The sequence below is a fragment of the Rhinichthys klamathensis genome, unplaced genomic scaffold, assembly GCF_029890125.1.
Source record: "Rhinichthys klamathensis goyatoka isolate OS25496 unplaced genomic scaffold, OSU_Roscu_1.1 h1tg000682l_1, whole genome shotgun sequence".
Classification (NCBI taxonomy): Eukaryota; Metazoa; Chordata; class Actinopteri; order Cypriniformes; family Leuciscidae; genus Rhinichthys; species Rhinichthys klamathensis.
In genome coordinates, this window is record NW_026607113.1 from 347,879 (window position 1) to 368,418 (window position 20,540).

Here is a 20,540-nt window from a genome sequence, read left to right on the forward strand (position 1 = left end):
ACAAATGGACCTTGGGAATTTTTTTTAACGAGCCGTTCATTCATAACTAGGCAAGATCGCTGTGAAAATACAGACCGGAAGTCAAAAGACAATGAGCTCAGCGCGGAAAAGGGGCGTGGCTACATAAGGTCTATAGCATCATGTGAGAGCATTCATCTAAGAGCCTTTAAATAATTAAACATGTGTCATGTTTGGTAAATAATGGAAATGGAAAAATATTTGAACCTTTAGATTTAGTAACTTTTGACTGGTAGTGTATACTTTTGTATCCCGTATTTCTCAGCTATAGTAACATTGTTTTTCCTCAACAGAGGAGGTCGTGATCCACACAGAGCCAGAACCATCCATAAAGAAGACCGAGACCGTGGTCAAACTTGACTCAGTAGGAAACTCTACAGAATATATTTTTAAAAAATGTCTATTAACTTTATCCGTCAAACATTTGGAGTCACATATAATGTACATTGTTTTAAGGTGTTGGATTGAATAGTGAAGCAGAAGCAGAAAAAGATGCATGTTTCTCCTTCACTATTGTTCATTCCTGAGTGTTTTCATTTGTGTCACATGTTTTCATCACTACATCACGCATGTGTGTAATTACACAGGTTTTGTGATGGAACTATTCGATTTTTATTAAAAACAATAAGTAGTTGTGTCCAAACTTTTGGCTGGTATACGGTAAATCATATTCTAACGCAATAGCAATTTCATAAAACATTGCTTATATTTAAATAAGAGATTATGCTTTAAACTGACTTTTGAACTTGTTAATTTTATTGAATCTGTTTGCAGGCATCTGATGCTGTGGTTAAAGTTGATATGGTAAGTATACAGATATCAAATGTGTTTCTCTCTTTCTTTATTATTATGTTCAGTGCCTGTAACATTCATCCCAGCTAACAAAAATATGTTCTAAGAATGTTTTGCTGATGTTCCCATAAAGTTTTAGAAACATTTTTTCTTTTTAAAAATGTTTCTTCGGTAACGCTTCCTTTTACAGTACAGTACTTATGTGTAATTACAGTGTACTTACCTAGAAAGTACTGGCTAATATAAGGTAAGTACATGGGTTAGGGGTAGGTTTAATACCTAGTTATTACCCAGTAATTATAATTACTATAATAAGTACATAGTAAGTACATGGGTAACAGGACTGTAAAAGGAAGCGTTACCGTTTCTTCTTTGTTATGCAATCGTTAAGGAACATTCCACTTCATCATTTTGTAAACATTATGCAAATATTACTTTTGAAATTTTCTCTGGACATTCTGAAACAACTAGAAAACCGTTTTAAATTTTAAAACCGTTAGACGGGACGAAAAAAAAGTTCCCTGAATGTATAAATGTTTTTGTGCTAACGCTTTGAGAACATTATCAAAGACCAGATAACTTTGAACAAACATTAATGTTACTGGTAGAACGTTTGTTCATAACTTTTCTGAGAAAGTTCTGAGAATGTTCCGTTAGCTGGGAAAAATTAACATTCATAAATGCATTATTTTTGTGTGAAAAGGGCTTTTTGAATTTTGTGTCTTGAACATTGTGGCAGCCAGATGATGACAAAGGTGGGAAAGGGAAAAAGAAGCGGAAGAAGGGGGAAGAGGTTGAAGAGGAGGAACTGGATGAAAGCATGCTGGATTGGTGGTCCAAATACTTTGCCTCGATTGATACACTGAAAGAGGTTATTTTACATTTGCCAGAAGATGCCTTGAAATCCATAAAAATGTATGATTCAGTGTTTTTTTTTTTTAACTGATAAAAATGTATACTTTTTTATGAACGATTTAGGTCCTTAAAGCACAAGAATCAGAAGCTGAGGAAAAGGACGATGTTGACTCTGGAGAGGGTGGAGGTAACTGAAGCAGTGTAGTTTATTATGTCTCTAATACAATACACCTGTAGAAATCGAATAAAATCGATCAACGTTAAATTTAAACCTGTAATGCCTGACATGAAGTATTGTTTTGAAACAGAACAGTTTATTGAACCATTAGACAAAATAGATTAAAAAACAAAACAAAGCGTTTTTCGTTGAGTATCATATTTGATAGATCAGGTGTTTATGGCTAATATAGTCTGATAACAGTGAGAATGAAGGAAAAAAATATGTATATTTTATTCAGAGGCCCAAACTGAGCAAAAACTGGTGCAAATGCTGATATTTATATGAACAACAAGATGAAATTCGAATGCGTGTAAATCAATGAGATCTTTATAACAGTTTAGCAGATTACTTACATAAAATGCAAATGAATATCATTCGTCTGCTCTATATCTGCCAATGATATGTCTTAGTAAGATGATATTTAAATGCTTAGGTTTATTATCAAAGCTCTGTAGTTTTAAAACATAATGCAATGCTGATTGAGAGATGACCAAATAAACCTTCTTTAAAAGCCTGATGATCATATTTGAGACTCACATTTGAACATGATTTTACTATAAAATTACACCTGGATAATCTAGTAAACCTAAGCTGCTTCAGTCCAGTTAAAATGTGAGTTTCCTCATTAAATTGGACATACCTTGATATTAGCATACAATATATATTAATGCATAAGACAAATAATGATGTAAGACAATACGGTAACGCTTCCTTTTACAGTACAGTACTTACGTGTACTTACAGTGTACTTACCTAGAAAGTACTGGCTAATATAAGGTAAGTACATGGGTTAGGGGTAGGTTCAGGGTTAGTACCTAGATATTACCCAGTAATTATAATTACTATAATAAGTACATAGTAAGTACATGGGTAACAGGACTGTAAAAGGAAGCGTTACCGACAATACATCTACAATTTCCTTAAAAATATATATATTTTTAGTACAGCCCAGATGAAGTTAGTTGACAGATATTTATGTACATATAATCCACATTTATATTACTCAAATAATCCTGTTGTATACCCTCTATTCGCAATATTGAAAATCAATGATTGTTTGTTCTCTTCTGTTCTTTGCACTGATGACCAAATATGTTCCTAATGCCTCTGATTTGAAAGGGACCAAGAAGAAGAGAGGAAAGGGAAACAAGAACAAAGGCATGACTGGAGAGGGCGGACCAGAGAAGAAGAAGCATAAAATAGAAGAGCTGAAGGTACATTTGTAGTTAGGTATTTTTAATAACAAAAGTATATTTGAAAAGGGAAGGCATAGGTGAAGTCGTTCATCTCTTTGGATAACAAGTGTGTTGGGCCGTTCCATTTCAAAATGTGTTAGAATCGACCCATCAGATTCTTGGTTCTGGACTTGATTTCAAGAATCAATTCCTCACTGTTGTTTGCGACTCTTTTTTGCAATTGAAAGATTGGAGGAACATGTTTACTTAATCTGGCCACGACCACAAGATATAAAGATCATAGAAAGTAGCCTTCTTATAAAATGAAGGCTCACAAATATGAAGATAAATGTTACGCTCATTCAAAGACATGAGCTTATTGCAGGGATGGTGCAAGAAAATAACGTCTAAAATGCATGTGCAAAGTTAAATTTAATTATAAAGTTTACTTTAACTTTGTTGTTGCATAGAATGTAAACTCTATGCAAAAATAACCACAACATTAACATCTTGGTTACTAGTGTAAACCTCGTTCCCTGATGGAGGGAACAGAGATGTTGTGTCAAAATACCGGGTCACTTTTTGGAGCCACAAACACCTCTCACGTATTCAGAATAAGGCCAACTGGCCTGTGGAATTTGCATGTATTGCCACACCCCTGGACATACAGGTATAAAAGGAGGCCAGCATGCACCACACACCGCATGCTCAGGAGCTGAGACAACATCTCGTCCACTTCAGCAGTAGTTCATAGTTGTGGCAGGAGGGACACCGAGGGGGCTTCGGTCAGGGAATACCACAGTGTACAATGGTAGGATTTCTGTGAGGCGAACAGGTCTACCTATGCTTCCCTAAATTGACTCTAGATCCCTTGGACCACCTGGGGATGAAGTCTCCAGAGCGCATCGACTGTGCGATTGAGGTCGCCTGGGATGTGAGTGGCTAGGTGCTCTTGTGAGTGGGCTAAGATTAGCCAGTCATGCAAGGGCAGCCTCTGTGACTTTCGTGAAGACACAAGGAGACAGGGAAAACCCGAAGGGAGGACCTTGTACTGGTATGCTCATCCTTCGAAGGCAAACCGCAGGGCCTGTGGCGAGGAAGGGTTGAAACATGAAAGAACACGTCTTTGAGGTCTATCGCCGCGAAAATCTTGATGTTGGACAATGAGAGCATGTGTTTCTGTGTGGACATCTTGAATGCAAGCCTGTACAGGGCCCGATTCAGAACCGAGGTGTGTAGCTTGTGGCAAGGTGGAGGAAGGGTTGCTACGTAGGGAGACTTTAGCCCCTTGGGACTCATGGTGAATGGCGTCAAAACAGCTACCTTGCTCCCGGGGCCCGCTGTAGAGGCAGTTGATGACAGTCGAGGGTGCTGAACTGCATTGATGCTTGTCACACTTACCTCTCTCTCTGCATAGACCCGTTGCAAAAGAACGCGGGCAAAAGTGTTCGCGTCCACCAAGGTTCTGGTGTGAATCTTTGATGCATGGCCATCGTGAAAACGAGGGCCATGAACACTGTGTGTGACCCAGGGAAAGAGGAATTTGCTATTTTTCAGATTTTTTTTTAAATTCATTCCCCCCTCTGACGGGAGTGAGGCTCACCCCAATTCCTGGGACGAATAGGTCCACAGTCTCTGCTTCCCTGGGTCGCCTGTCTCAGGACCGCTTCGAAGCCTTACGAGGGTTCCTGGTGGCCTGCTGACAGGAAGGCGGTACCTCCTTCCCTCGAGTGGAGGCTTCGTAGGCTCCCGGGGGTCTAGAAGTAGACCCGCGCCAAGGTAAGATGTGCTTGAGAGCCTCCGTCTACTTTTACACAGACACTATGCAAAGACAGTGGCCGAATAGGCCACCTTGAGCGATGGGTGAGCGAAGCACACTTTCTCGTCATTCCACATCTCATCAAGGTTTAACCATAGGTGGGCACTCCTGGACCACAAGTGTGGACATCACCCGATGTGACCCTTGTAGCCCGTCAGGCCTAGTCAGTTGCCGAGCACAGCTCCTTCGTGACCTCTTGATCAGGACTACCCTTGTGCAGGTCTTACAATGCTTTAGCCTGATAAACTTGCAGGATGGACATTGAATGAATGAATGAATGAATGAGGCATTTATATAGCGCTTTCATATGTACTACTGTACACCCAAAGCGCTTTACAATCATATCATTTCATCATATCAGTTCTCTCCTCAACCAGCACCAGTGTGCAGCATCCACTTGGATGATGCGACGGCAGCCACAGTACAACGGCGCCAGTGCGCTCACCACACACCAGCTATAGTTGGAGAGGAGAGAGAGTGATAGAGCCAATTCAGTGGATGGGGATTATTAGGAGGCCATGATTGGGGCCAATGGGTGGAATGTGGCCAGGACACCGGGGTTACACCCCTACTCTTTACGAGAAGTGCCATGGGATTTTTAATGACCACAGAGAGTCAGGGCCTCGGTTTAACGTCTCATCCGAAGGACGGTGCTCTTTGACAGTATAGTGTCCCCGTCACTATACTGGGGTGTTAGGACCCACACAGACCACAGGGTGAGCGCCCCCTGCTGGCCTCACTAACACCTCTTCCAGCAGCAACCTGGTTTTCTCAGGAGGTCTCCCATCCAGGTACTAACCAGGCTCAGCCCTGCTTAGCTTCAGTGGGCAAACAGTCTTGGGCTACAGGGTGATATGGCTGCTGGTCGACGGCAGCCACAGGCCTTGTCCTTGCCATTGCATGCAGGGCAGAGGGCCACGAGCGCTGGACATTCAGTGGACATTCAGCATTGTAAGCCCTCACCATCAGAGATGAGGTAAACTTACAAGCTTTGGATGGGAGCCTTGGATGATTCCTCCAAGTGGCAACATTTTGTGGGCATAAATGCACTCCAATTGCATGCTCCACCTGGGAAACCTCCGAGACGAAGTACGATAGTCACGACTGCAACGTTCCCATTGGCATGCTCTCGCAGTGAGCGCAGGGCCCATCCACGAATGCTGTTTCAACACGAGGGCCCCCCATACACTGAAGACAGCGCTCGTGGCCCTCCGAGGGAGAGAGAAATCGCCCGCACTCAGAAGGACATGGATGGAATGGCATATTTGAAAAGATGCAATCTGCAGTGTAGCTCTTTTATTAAGGAAACTGCCTCTTGTAGAATGCCGCTGATGCAACCGGGGAAACTCTGTGCACTTATCTGTATAAACGAGAAGAGATATCGCTAATATGTGCTCAGGTTCCAGCAGCAATGAGGTGAATGGGAAATTTGCTTCTCTTGTATGTCCGGGGCCGTACCCAGACATGCAAATTCCACACTCAAATTTCATTGTCCTTTTCTGAATAGGTCAAAGGTGTTTGGAGCTCCAAAGAGTGACCCCTAGTGTCGGTATTTTAACAAAACATTATAAGTGACCCACAGAAATGGAACGATACTTAAATAAGAATGTGCTGTTTATCAAACCTGTCAGTCAGATGTGCATGGAAGTTGCAATCTTCATAGGCTGTTCACATGTTTTCTTTCAGCACTATCATTGGCTGGTAGAACGAAAATGTAATAAAAAAAAGGTAGCATTTTATTCTAAATAAAAATAAGATAAAGACCTTTACATCATTTATCTATAATCTCTTCATGTATTCCGAGCGACATTCAAAACCTTCAATTGTGGACAACATAAACCAGTCTTACAATGTAATACTAAATCATTGAGTTTATTAGATTCGGGTTTTTTTAACCGGTTCATTGAAACAAAATGTCCAAAATAACTTGTTTACAGGAATGAATTGCACTTCCAATCATTATTCGCAAGTGAGAGGCAGAATAATGATTAGCTCTGTTGAACTGTAAAAGGCTCTTAAAGAGGGGTCGATTTCCTTTGATGGATTGGATTGCAACTTTTGGAATCAACTCTTGATTCCCAACACCTTGGAATTGATTATTTTTGGAAATCGACCCCCAGGCCAGCCCTACATATGGGATGCCTTGTGGGTGTAAAGGAGTGTGGGGATTCTTGTTTCCTCTACAGGTGTACAACAGAGAGCTTGAATACGAGTACGGCACCTTTGAAGACTGGCTTCACACCTTTAACTTGTATCGAGGGAAGTGTTCTGATGATGCTGATGTTGAGCAGAATGCAGCAGATGAAGACAGACTTATTGGCAAATTCAAGGTTTGTCGTCAATCATTACCCAATTGCCATCTTTCCTCTTGTTTCTGACTTGCTAATTCTCCTTGTACATTTGGACACATCTACTCATGCTTTATTATTATTACTATTATTATTATTAAAGTGCCCCTATTATCCTATTTTAAAGACTCCCGATTTTTTCCTTGACTAGATTAATTTTTCCCCCTCATCGATCTATGAAACAGATGTCTTTTACAGTTTGATACAGTAAATGTCAAAGTCAAATTTTTGTGCAATTTGTACTTCGTAAACATTCTACCATACAAATAATGTGAAGCAAAGAGTGATCCGCAAATGTATTAAACGCATTCGACATTCTGAAGCTCATCTCCGAGTTTGTGTGCTGTGTTTACTGTAGGGTTCCTTGTGTATCTACAAAGTCCCTGTATCGGATGAGGCGTACAGAGAAACGGGATTTGATTCCAACATGGGCATGTTCCAGAACATCCCACACAACGATCCGATTAATATCCTCGTCCGGGTCTATGTCATCAGGGTATGTAGTAGTACCACAGACCTGAGAGCAGTTGAGTCTTTTTGTGTTTGGACATTTGTACAATTGTTATGTCTTTGTCTCAGGCAACAGATCTGCATCCCGCAGACATCAATGGGAAGGCCGACCCATATATCGCCATCAAGCTCGGAAATTCAGACATCAAGGACAAAGAGAACTATATCTCTAAGCAACTCAACCCTGTGTTTGGAAAGTTAGTACTGTTGATTAAAGACTTCTCATTCATTACTAGATAATATTAATGTTAACATCAACTGCCTTCAAACTCCCAGGTTTTTTGATATTGAAGCGACACTCCCAATGGATTCTACCCTCACTGTGTCCATCTATGACTGGGATTTGGTGGGAACCGATGACCTGATTGGGGAGACGAAGATTGACTTGGAGAACCGTTACTACAGCAAACACAGAGCAACATGTGGTATCAGCTCCAAATATGCAATGTATGCAATTCTTCTTTTAAACACATCAACACTTTGTGACTTACTGATGGGGTTTGTGTTCAGTGGTGTTACTTTAGTATCATTGTGTTTTACAATTTTGGTTTTAATTAATTTTTTTTTGTAATTTTGTTGTAAGTTTTGTTATTTTAATTTTAATTTTTAAAGATGCTCCGAAATTTCGGCTATCGAAACTTTTCGTTCGAAACAGCTCTTTTCGACTGTGTTCAGCATCTGTTTTGTCCACACAACATGGATAAGCTACAACAGTTATACATGTCAGCTGTTTGGACACTAGCTCTGGATTGACAATATTAATTTCTTGATTTAAATCAGAAATTATATGGTTTCTTAAATCTGAAATCTTTTAGTCTGTGCTGTTTTCTGTTGATACGCATCGTGAACAAAACTTCAGTAAACATTTTCAGCACGCCTGTCATCCAATAAACGCAATAAGCTTTATGGTTTGTTACTTTTAATATCAAGCAATGTCTCAACTTTAAAATTCTGTCGATTTAATTACGAAATTCAAAGCCATTCACTTAACCTCAAGAAAGCTATTCAATGTCCATAACCTCATTAATCAGCAATGATTTATTTTTATATAAAAAAAACTGCCTTATGTGCAATTTAAATGTTTGTAACATTACTTTTATTTTTTATTTTAATGTTTGTATCCCCCAGGATACGTCGCCCCTTTGGGGGTGTAAAATTAAATGAAAAAACAATGCTTGTTTGGCAATGCATGTTACAACATTTTAGCCAAATTTTTAAAACATTTATTCTCTCGTAACTTAAACTAAACATACTTGGTAAAATGTTGTTTAACAATAAGCATAATGCCTATTTATGAATATATTAGCCTTCTGTATCATATTTAATAATATGCTAATTTTAATTGGACCATTAAATTATCAATATGACTGAAAAACCTGTTGTACACAAACTTCATGCCTTCTGTCCTCTGATTGATAGTTCAGACTTTGTTTTTATCAAGTAAAGTATTTTTTGCTTAGAAATCTTTAATGATTTTTATAAAATAAATGTTAGATAAACATTTACTGGACTGTAACTTGGGTTTCTTTGATTATTCATACATAATTTTTTTATGTTAAAAGTTCTTTTTATATATATTTTTTCATGTTAATGTACAGTTGTAATCAAAATTATTCAACCCCCATTGCTAATCAGGTTTATTGGCAAAATATACAGACTTTCAGCTGTTTTCAATTAACAAATCAAGCAAAAGTAATTGAAATAGCTCAACATAATAAATATTTCAAGTGGTTCTATTCAACTGAAAATGCAACTTTTAATGACTTTTGCAGTCTCAAAATTATTTAACCCCCTGAATAGAATCCCTCAGCACAAATCTACAAATCAGGTGTTGTCTCAAGCACACCTGGTGAAACTAATCAAGGGCTTCATTAGTTGCACCAGGTGTGCTTGAGCTAAAACACATGAAATAACTGAACTGGCTAAGTTTGTTAAGTGTCACGTTTTACTACATGTTAGAAATATGGTCTGCAAGTCAAAAGAATGGTCCAAAAAGTTGAGAAGATATCATCGCCCTTCACAAACAAGAATCAGGATACAAAAAATAGCGAAGGGACTAAATGTTCCTAAAGACACCGTTGGAATCATAGTTTGCATGTTCAGAGTTAAAGGAACTTTAACACTACCTGGACGGGGCAGAAAAAGGAAGATATCAACGGCTGCAACCAGATTTCTGAGAAGGCAGGTTCAGAAAAACCCTCGAGTGACTGCAAAAGACCTGCAGCAAGACTTGGTGGCAACAGGCACTGAGGTTTCAAAGACTACACCACTACTGAACCAAAAGCACAAGAAAACTGCTCAAAATTATATAAATAAGCCACAGAAGTTTTGGGATTCTGTTCTGTGGAGCAATGAAACAAAACTGGAACTTTTCGGCCCTATGGATCAGCGGTGTGTCTGGAGGAAGAAGAATGAAGCAAATGCTGAAAAGAACACTGTCTACAGTTCAGCATGGTGGATCGGTGATGCTCTGCGGCTGCTTTATATCCTCTGGCACTGGAAACCTGCAGTGTGTGGAAGGCAAGATGGATTCATTGAAGTATCAGGAAATCCCAGGAGAAAACGTCTTGACGTCAGTGAGGAAGCTGAATCTTGGGTGTCATTGGACCTTCTAAGAGGACAATGATCCCAAGTAACCTCAAATTCCACCGAGGCTTGTTTGCAGAAGAAGTCCTGGAAGATCCTACAGTGGCCATCACTGTCACCTGATTTTAACCCCATATAAAATCTCTAGTGGGATTTGAAGGCAATATAACTGAACTGGAGACCATTGCTCATGAGGAACGGGCTCAGATTCCTCAGAAACGCTGCCAGAAGCTGGTGTCTGGTTACACATCTCGTTTGCAGCAGCTCAGAACAGCAAAAGGTCTTTTACTAAGTACTAAAGATGCTTGCCATAAAGGGGTTGAATAATTTTGAGATTGCAGAAGTTATTCAAAGTTGCATTTTCAATTGAATTTGGGGAAACCACTTAAAACTCTTGTTTTGTTGAGCTATTTCAATTACTTTTTTTTTTACTTGTTCATTGTAAACAGATGAAAGTCAATTACAACTGTAAATGTCAAATGTGACATAACATTACCTCTTTGGGGACATTTATTTGTGCATCTCTCAATTATCATTGCTTTGCAATGAATTGCATGTATGAGCCATAAAAGCCTGGTCTATATATATATATATATCGACGTATCCTGGGGGATAAAAACAGACCAATTATGAAAAATGTAACAAATCAAATTAATACAATTCCAACATTAACGTAATAGGTTAATGCTTAACAACAACTTTTTAAACATGTAAGTCCCCTCCAAATATTGTAAATATGTTAAATATATAAACTATTTACTGAGGGGGAGTAAATTTCCAACTACAATTGGTCATGTTGTTTTTACATGCTGTCCACGAGCTGAACAAAGTCACCAGATCTAAATATTGATTAATTAATAATTTATTACTTATTTTCAGTTTTTAGCCAAGTGCATCCTAAATTTTTGTTTTTCAATTTTCATTTCGGTGCATTCCTAACCTTTATTTCAGTTTTAGTTATTTTAGTACTTTACGTTAAACTAAGTGAAAATGAGAAATGTTGCAATCAGCTGAAATTAAATAAGTTACATTTTTATATTCTCTCCCATTTCAGATAACGTTTATTTCAAGTACTGATTTTTAAAATAGTTTTAGTTAACGATAATAACCCTGGTGTTCAGTGTATAAATTAAGTGTTTAACTGCATGTAACATTTTCATTACTTGAAATTAAATATAAAAATCTTAAACTTTTTTTCATCATTTTCATTTAGTTTAAATGAATATTCTAAATTTACTAATATAAAATGTATAAATAGCCCCTAAATATTGCTTCAAAAAAGATGGACAAACCTTTTCCAATTGTTTCTTTTAGTCATGGCTATAATGTGTGGAGGGACCCACTGAAACCAACGCAAATCCTTGGCAAACTCTGCAAAGATGGAAAAATGGATCCGCCCCAGTTCGGCCCGGGAGGAAGAGTGAAAGTGGCAAACAGAGTTTACACGGGACCAACTGAAATTGAGGATGAAAATGGTATGTACATTTTCACAAAGCATTTCGAAAGGGAACAAGTATAAGGGTGGTCTTCTAAATTTGCTGAGTTCCCATCGGAGAGCAGCACATCAGAACAAATGCACATACTTTTCTACGGCAGGACTGAAGAAACAGACGGATGAGCACCTGGCTCTTGCTGTACTAAAACACTGGGAAGATATTCCAAGAATAGGCTGCAAGCTGGTTCCAGAGCATGTGGAGACGAGGCCTCTCCTGAATCCTGATAAACCTGGGATTGAGCAGGTCAGGAATAATGTCCCAAAAGCACCACTGTCAGATAACGAAATGGCGATAATGAGCCGCTAGTGAATATGAGTGCTTGTGATGTAGGGGAGAATTGAGATGTGGGTGGACATGTTCCCGAAGGATATGCCTGCACCCGGACCCGCTATTGATATTTCACCTAGGAAGCCAAAAAAGTAGGAACCACTTGGTTGAAAGCTTTTGGCCAAATATAGATAAACATTGCATACTCAAAATACCTTTTTGTCATTGACAGATTCGAGCTCAGGGTGATCGTGTGGAACACAGATGAAGTCGTTCTGGAGGACGATGACATTTTCACAGGAGAAAAATCAAGTGACATATTTGTTAGAGGGTACGGGATCTTTTTCACTGAAATCACTTGTTCCTATGTACGTGTATATTATGAACGCTTGTTTCCACCATGGAATTAAAAAAGAGCTAACTGTGACTTTTTAGCTCATAATTCTGACATTATTTCTTGCTATTCGGACTTTTTTTTTGTTGCGAAAAATAAAGTCAGAATTGTGAGAAAATTAGTAAATTGCGAAAAATAAGGTCAGAATTGTGGAAAAAAAATCAGTTGTGAAAAATAAAGTCAGAATTGTGAGAAAAAAGTCAGTTGTGAAAAATAAAGTCAGAATTGTGAGATATAAACTCACGCATAAAAAAAGCTAGTTTTGAGTTTATACGTAACAATTCAGACATTTTTAACGCAGTTCCAAGTTCCCCTTCAGTCGGTCACTCTCGGCCTATGCCAGAGGTGATCCGACGAATGGGGATCTCGCTCAAGAGACCAATCCACTTCGAGTGTAAACTAAACGAGCCAATGCACATTGGCATGAGATAATTGCATCAGCTGCTCTGCCTCGCAGTCTGAGCATATAATGAGCAGCAGGTCCGTCGCATCTTTGTCTTTCGCTTCGGAGCCAGAGTCACTGCATGCTCCCTGTGTAGGGCAATGTACACGTTAGTGGTCCAAGAGCGACACCTGTTGATGAACCTTGAAGATATGCGTGAGCCAGACAAGGTTCAGTTCCTCAACGCCCCTGTCTGACAGGCCGGCCGCTTTGGCGATGCTGTGGAAAACTTTGCCCAGCAGTTTTCCGCAGCCCAGAAGCAGATGGAGGCGACAGACCACATCCTGCCCCAACGACCAGCTGCTGCCTCCACCCAGTCGTCGGCGATGGTACGGCTGCCTCCGCCCCTGCTCAGCCTAAGGCAGCAGGCGACCGGCTGCAAGAGGAGCACCCAGCCCGTCTATGCCCCCAACAAACCAGGTGGCTAGCGTAAGGGCAAGCGGGCCTGAGATGGGCGACCCAGCGATGGAAGGAGTTGCTCTCTGGGAGATGGTGACCGCACCACTCCCTCCCCCAAAAGGAGGGCCGGGTGGAGAATCTGTTGTTTCAGTTTGTCTGGGAGTTCAGCGGTACCCACATTTTCAATAAAAGAGCAATTTCCTCTATCTCTGGGTCACAAGAGGGTGCGGATGGTAGTTAGCGACGCTTCCATGCCTTGCCACCCCTGTCCCCCTCTTCTTTCGCCAGCAGGCAGCAGTGTGCGGTTCGGGGATGCCACTAGGCCTTCCCACGCACCCTCTGCCCCACCCTGGAACCAGGTAAGTGTTGCATGGCACACTCAGACTCCACTTCGGGATGCCTCAGTGCCTCCCGAGTCGAGTCCCTGTGTTCCACATTGCTGCCCCACCCTGGGTACGTCCATGGCCCCGCTTGCACGGTGTCTGGGAGCCTGGCTAGCGCTCCCCAGCCCCAGCCCGTTATCCAATTAGTCACACTGAGTGGGTCAAGGTCACTCAACAGCAGTGACTGACCTTTTCTGCTTAGAGCTCCTACCTTCCGCCCCATCTCTAGGGGGCAGACCAAGAGACTCAAGCAGAGCGGTGGAAGGGCCAACAACAGTGGCGTGTTGGTAGATATCCCCATTTGTCGGATCACCTCTGACGTATGTGGAAAGTGACCAACTGAAGGGGAATGGATCGTTACGTATGGTAACCCTCATTCCCCGAAGGAAGGAACGGAGAAGTACGTCCCGTTGCCACAGTTGCTGAACCTCCGCTGTACGGCCGAGTCACAAGGTCTGGCTCCTCAGCGGAAAAACAAAGATGTGACGCACCTTCTGCTCATTATATGCTCGCGTTGCGAGGCAGAGCAGCTGATGCAATCATCGCTTGCCAATGTGCAAGTCCCTGCCCGCAAGACAGGAGCATCCTCACTCCTCACGGAGGTGGAGTGGATGCCCCTGAACTTGGGAGGGCGTGGGGCGAACTGAATCACACAGCCGAGTCTGATGGTACGGATGAGCCTGCGAGACGGGCTGGGGAGCGCTAGCCAGGCTTCCAGACACCGTGCAAGCGGGACCACTGACGTACCCAGGGTGGGGCAGCGATGTGAAACACATGGACTCGTTTAGTTTACACTCGAAGTGGATTGGTCTCTCAAGCGAGATCCCCATTCGTCGGATCACCTCTGACGTGCGTCTCCGTTCCTTCTTTCGGGGGAACGAGGGTTACCATACGTAACAGAGACGTTTTTATCTCACAATTCTAACTTTTTTCTTGTAATTGAGAGTTTATATCTAGCAATTCTGACTTTATTTCATGCTATTCTATTTTTTTCCGACAGAATTTAGAGAAGTTATTTGTCAATTTTAAGAAAAAATATCTGAATTGCAATGTATGAACTCGCAATGAAAAAAGGATAAAAAAAAAAAAAAAGTTTATACCTAACAATTCATGCTTTTATTCTTGCAATTCCTACTTTATATGTCACAATTCTAACATTTTTCTCGTAATTGCACGTTTATATTCTGCAATTCTTATTTTATTTCTCGCAATTCCAAGTTTCATTCTCAGCATTGTAAGATATAATCTCGGAATTCCAAGAAAAAAGGTATGTACATATCAGATATGTATATATATATATGTATATATATCTATATATCTGAAGGATCATATCTCTTAAGTGATCACAAGGGTACCAACTAACTGTACCATCACTATGCAACTTGTGACCAACAGATGGCTGAAAGGCCAACAAGAAGACAAGCAGGACACAGACGTCCACTATCACTCGCTGACCGGAGAGGGCAATTTCAACTGGCGCTATGTTTATCCCTTTGACTACCTACAGGCCGAAGAGAAGATCGTCATTTCAAAGAAAGAGTCCATGTTTTCTTGGGATGAGACTGAGTATAAAATTCCTGCCCGACTGAATTTGCAAGTGTGGGACGCGGATCATTTCTCTGCAGACGATTTCTTGGGTGTGCTGTTGTGTTTTACTTTGTAAAGTCATTTTAGATTCAGGCTGAGTCTTAATGGCCTTCATTCATACAGTCACATGTGTGTTTGCTTTTTGTTTCAGGTGCAATCGAACTTGACCTGAATCGATTTCCTCGAGGTGCAAAGACAGCGAAGCAGTGCTCCATTGACATGGTTATAAATGAGCAAGATATGCCCATGGTCAACCTCTTCAAACAGAAGAGAATTAAAGGCTGGTGGCCGTTTGTGGCCCGTGATGAAAATGATGAGATGGAAATTACAGTAAGTGACCTGCAAATAATGTGATAAGAGAAACAAAGCTTTTCGAAACTTTTGAGTCAATTGAACCAATTGCTTTGCAAAATGATTCACTTTTCCGAAGTGCTTGCGCGTGTGGTGCCTGCTGGTTTAAACTTTGTAAATCAATTGAGCGTCAAATATTATACCATATTAGAATGATTTCTAAAGGATCAAGTGAAACTGAAGACTGGCATACACGCTGAATTTTCAGCATCATTATTCCAATGTAACTGGTCCTACTCGACCCGGGGTTTCCAGGCTAACAAGGACGCTAAAGACCGTAGCCTCTATCATCAGTCGCCAGCACGCCTCTTGAAGCCAGGGGAGTGGTTTACTTGCACACCTCTTACTGACATACGTCTGTTACACCAAGACATACACAAACATGTGTCAGTGAAGATCCAGCTGCACAAACGGACATGCATCAATCCCCGTAAACAGATATAGACAGGTGGTGCTGGGGAGGAGGAGGGTCAAAGTGATGTGAACACAGTGAACTTACAGTGACACTCACTAGCACTAGACTATTTTAATGCAGGCAAGTTCATTGGCTGAAGGATTACACATCAGGACCCATCAGCTCATGCCATGTTGTACACGAGGCAGCTGGCTGGTAGATTACACATTAAGTATGACTACTATATGTGCAATATTCCTTTTTTTCCAATTAATGCTTTCAAATTCCAAATCTTACACTTCTGCATATTCAAACTCATTTAAATGATGCACAACATTCTGAACAAAAGTGCAAATCATATGGACTACTGTGGACTAAAGATACTTTTCATGGTGTTTTGGACATTTTTGGAGCTTGGTAGTTAAAGTTATCTTCCAACTGTGCTTTGAACATCCTTCAGAATATCTTTTTGTGTTCAGTGAAAGAACGATAATCATACAAATTGTAAACACATAACAGAGTAAATTACTTTTTTTTTGCATGATCTAACCCTGTGAATGATAAAATGTCACTCCTAAACTACCAGTGTACACTTGCAGCCTTTTTTTACTCAGCTCTGATGTTTAGTTTAATGGGGGGTATTTTTTATCCTTTAAGGGAAAAGTAGAAGCAGAGCTTCACCTGCTGACAGGTGAGGAGGCCGAGAAGAGTCCTGTTGGTGAAGGACGCAATGAACCAGAGCCTCTAGAGAAACCAAAGTAAGAGCAGCATTTACACCAACTTTTACATCTACCTTCAATATTGCAGTCATTTGCTACTGACAATTTTTCACTTTCACTAAAAACATCTTGTTTGTTGAACTACACTTTCAAACATTTATTTATAATACTGAAAACACTCTATCATACAATTTTTTTTTAAAAGAAATACTTTTTAAAACAGCCCAAAAAACAGTCCTTAAGAGTTTGCAATTGCAAAGGTTTGATGGGTTTTGACTTATTTTGCTATATTGAGCCAAAACATTATGACCCATCACAGGTGAAGCGAATATCGTCGATCATCTCCTAACAAGGCCATGTATTAAGGTCTGGTTAGATTAGATGGTCAGCAGACTTTCGGTTCTCGTAATCAACGTGTTGGATAGAGGATAAATGGGCAGGAAGAAAGATCTGAGCGACTTTGACAAGGCCCAGATTGTTATGGCGAGACGACGGTGTCAGAGTATCTCTGAAACGGCGAGACGTGTGTGTTGATCCCGGTCAGCAGTGGCGAGACTTTACCAACAGTGTCCGAGGAGGGACAAACACAAATCATGATCATCATGTTGAGTGTCAACACGAAGGGCAATGAAGGCCATCCCGTCTGGTCTGAGCAAACTGAAGGTCTACTGCGGCACAAGTCACACAAGATTTTAAGGATGGTTATGGGAGGAATGTCACAACACATGCGTAGCCGCAGACCAATCAGAAAGCCAATGATGAGCCCGTCCACCATCGAAGCGTCTACAATGGGCACGAGAGCGGCGGAGCTGGACCAGCTGAAGAAGGTCGTCTGGTCCGATGAGTCCCGTTTTCTTTTACATCATGTGGACATGTGTGCCATTTCCCTGGGGAAATAACGGCACCAGGATCACTGTGGGATAATGACGAGCCGCTGGAGGGAGTGTGATGCTCTTCTGGGAAACTCTGGGTCCGGACATTCATGTGGACTAAAGATTGTTGCAGAGCAGGTCCAGCCCTTCACGACACTGGTGTTCCTGGTGGAAGTGGCTTTTTTCTGCAGGATAATGCACCGCCACACTGCACATATTGATCAGGAATGGATTGAGGAACATGATGAAGAGTTCAAGGTGTTTCCCTGGCCTCCGAACTCCCCATATCTCAATCCAACCGAGCATCAGTGGGACGTGCTGGACCTTCAAGTTCGATCCGCGGCGTCTCCACCTCGACACCTACAGGACTCGAAAGATCTGCAGCCAGAGCCACAGGACTCCTTCAGGGCTCTTGGAGAGTCCACGTCTCGCGGGTCGGCGCTGTTTTGGCAGCCAACAGCATGTTAGACAGGTGGTCATAATGTTTTGGCTCTTTGGTGTATATGGTAGATTCATGTTTTCTTGCTTCCAGGATTGATTGAAGAATACATTTATAATAAATAAATAAATAAATAAATGCCATAAAGCCAAAAATATGGCGTTTCATATCCTGATTTAAAGGGAATCTCTCCTGTCATTAATACCTTCCATAAAATTAATTATAAAACAAATATCTGATTATTTCTCCTATGACACTAAACGTGTGGACAATGTTAATAATCTGTGCATCATAAATATTAAGCTTTTTTTCCCAACAGTAAGAAATTAAGAAATTATAAATAAGAATCTTCCAAAGAAACATTTGCCCCCGGTTTCACAGACAAGGTTTAAACCTAGTCCCAGACTAAAATGCTATAATGTTTGAGCTGTTGCATTGAGAACTTGCTTTGACATATCTTAAAATATATCAGTGCCATTGTTTCATCTCAAGATTCCCACCAGTAATATTTTTTTCTAAGGCACCTTTATAAAAGCGACTTAAATATCCTAATTAAACTAAAGCCTAATTCCTGAAACCCTGTCTGTGAAACCAGGCCTTGATGTGCTTAAATCACGGTAAGTGAATTGAACACTTCAAGTGGAGCTGTCTGTGTTAACATAAACCATAAATGCCATATATCCTCGTTACGCACGTCTGAATAAATTGAGAATAAATCCGTAATAATTCTGACAGCTAACGTTCACCCTCTGCTGTGCCGCAGATTTTTATCATGAGTTTTTCTTTGTCCCACCAGCCGTCCTGACACAACCTTCCTGTGGTTCCTTAGCCCGCTAAAGGCAATCCGCCATCTCGTCTGCAACCAATACAAGTGGCTGGTCATCAAAATTGTGGTGGCGCTGTTGATATTAGCAATGCTGGGCTTGTTTCTGTACAGTATGCCAGGCTACATGGTGAAAAAGCTTCTTGGTGCTTGAAAAGCTTTTTCAATGCCGGCAATTTTTGATATTACTTCAACACTATCTCACCTGGAATGATGTATTTGTTTGTTGAAGTCATATGCATACTTATTTTGTTAAAAAATCATCACTGGTTTAATAGGCAAAGCCCAACGGAGAACTTAAAGTTCGTCAAACGCTGACAGGAGACCGTTGCACTTTTTTTTTGTGGTAAATGCTATAAAAGCATTTGCAGTTTTGGCTTTGCAAATTTTGAGTGTTACTTCCCATCCATAGCTGTTTGTGTTTCAGAAAACGTACAAAATCTAAACAAATGTAGATGTCTAGTTTCTCTGCACCTCCAATTCTGATGTAAAATGTTTTTTTTTTTATCAATTCGTTCGTTTGTTGGAAGTTATATTTCTTGACTGAAGGATGGTATTGTGTGCTTTAAAATAAAAATAATAATAATATAAACTAAACATGCATTTTATTTATTAACTGTTAGCGAGAATCTTGCCACTTTTCATGCTACATATTCTGCACCTATACTCGAGAACCAATCCAATCGTGAATTATCTTTGAGCGCAATTCCTACTTAATATTTAGCAATAAACAGGCCCGTTTAAAATCCATTCATAAGCATATATTGAACAGCCATCTTTGTTTTCCATTAGAGCTTCAACACTCAGGTTTTGTTGAACAGCTACTCTTGCACACCTGAGTCCATGCATGAGCACTAATGTGGACCATTACACATGAAGGCATTTTAATTATTGCTTTGAACCTGCCAAAAGTGCATGTCACCAATGAGACAAACATGTAAAAATTGTCTATGTTCACAATTTTTAAAAGCTTGTTCAATGGTTTTCTCCCACCAGCCGCCCTGACATTACAATGCTGTGGTTCCTTAGCCCGTTTAAGGCCATCCGCCATCTCATCTGCAACCAATACAAGTGGCTGGTCATCAAAATTGTGCTGGTTCTGTTGATAATTGCACTGCTGGGCTTGTTTCTGTACAATATGCCAGGTTACTTGGTGAAAAAGCTTCTAGGTGCTTGAAAAGCGTTCACCATGCCTGCAATATTTGATATTACTTTAATGTTATTTCACTTGGAATTATGTATGTGTTTGTTGAAGTCATGCATACTTTTTTTTTTTTTTTGTTAAAAATCATTACTGGTTTAATGGGAAAAGCCCAACTGAGAACATAAAGTACTTTCTTTTTTTTGGAAACACTATAGAAGCATTTGCAGTTTGGGCTTTTCACATTTTAAGTGTTACTTTCCATCCATAGTTGTTAGCTGTTTGAGTTTCAGAAAACATACAACATCTAAAAACTTGTAGTCTTTTCTCTGTATATCAAATGTTTTTTATATCAATTGGTTCGTTTCTGGGGCTATCAGATTGTTGGAAGTTATTTCTTCACTGAAAGATGTGTTGTCGTGTGCTTTGGCTGCTACTAATAAATAAACAATTTAAAAAAATACCTAACATGCATTTTATTTATTAACAGTTGGTGAAAATCTTTTCATG

The 20,540-nt window shown here is 40.4% G+C and overlaps 1 protein-coding gene across 3 annotated transcripts in view; it reads left to right on the plus strand.

The window, feature by feature from the left end:
• Positions 1–20,142, plus strand: part of LOC130076707 (otoferlin) — a 53,728-nt gene extending 33,586 nt beyond the window's left edge. For 2 of the 3 annotated variants that reach the window (XM_056241899.1, XM_056241901.1), the window contains exons 26-42: positions 312–382; positions 793–822; positions 1,550–1,681; positions 1,789–1,852; positions 3,005–3,099; positions 7,066–7,209; positions 7,586–7,723; positions 7,807–7,934; positions 8,014–8,184; positions 11,638–11,798; positions 11,920–12,062; positions 12,150–12,238; positions 12,319–12,417; positions 15,100–15,341; positions 15,443–15,621; positions 16,694–16,794; positions 18,863–19,118. In XM_056241899.1, the coding sequence (XP_056097874.1) occupies positions 312–382; positions 793–822; positions 1,550–1,681; positions 1,789–1,852; positions 3,005–3,099; positions 7,066–7,209; positions 7,586–7,723; positions 7,807–7,934; positions 8,014–8,184; positions 11,638–11,798; positions 11,920–12,062; positions 12,150–12,238; positions 12,319–12,417; positions 15,100–15,341; positions 15,443–15,621; positions 16,694–16,794; positions 18,863–19,043 (2,168 nt within the window). In that variant the 3' untranslated portion in view covers positions 19,044–19,118. Of the gene's footprint in view, positions 1–311; positions 383–792; positions 823–1,549; positions 1,682–1,788; positions 1,853–3,004; positions 3,100–7,065; positions 7,210–7,585; positions 7,724–7,806; positions 7,935–8,013; positions 8,185–11,637; positions 11,799–11,919; positions 12,063–12,149; positions 12,239–12,318; positions 12,418–15,099; positions 15,342–15,442; positions 15,622–16,693; positions 16,795–18,862; positions 19,119–19,885 lie in introns of those variants that run through there. The other variant, XM_056241900.1, reaches the window with a different exon arrangement.
• Positions 20,143–20,540: the final 398 nt, after the last annotated feature.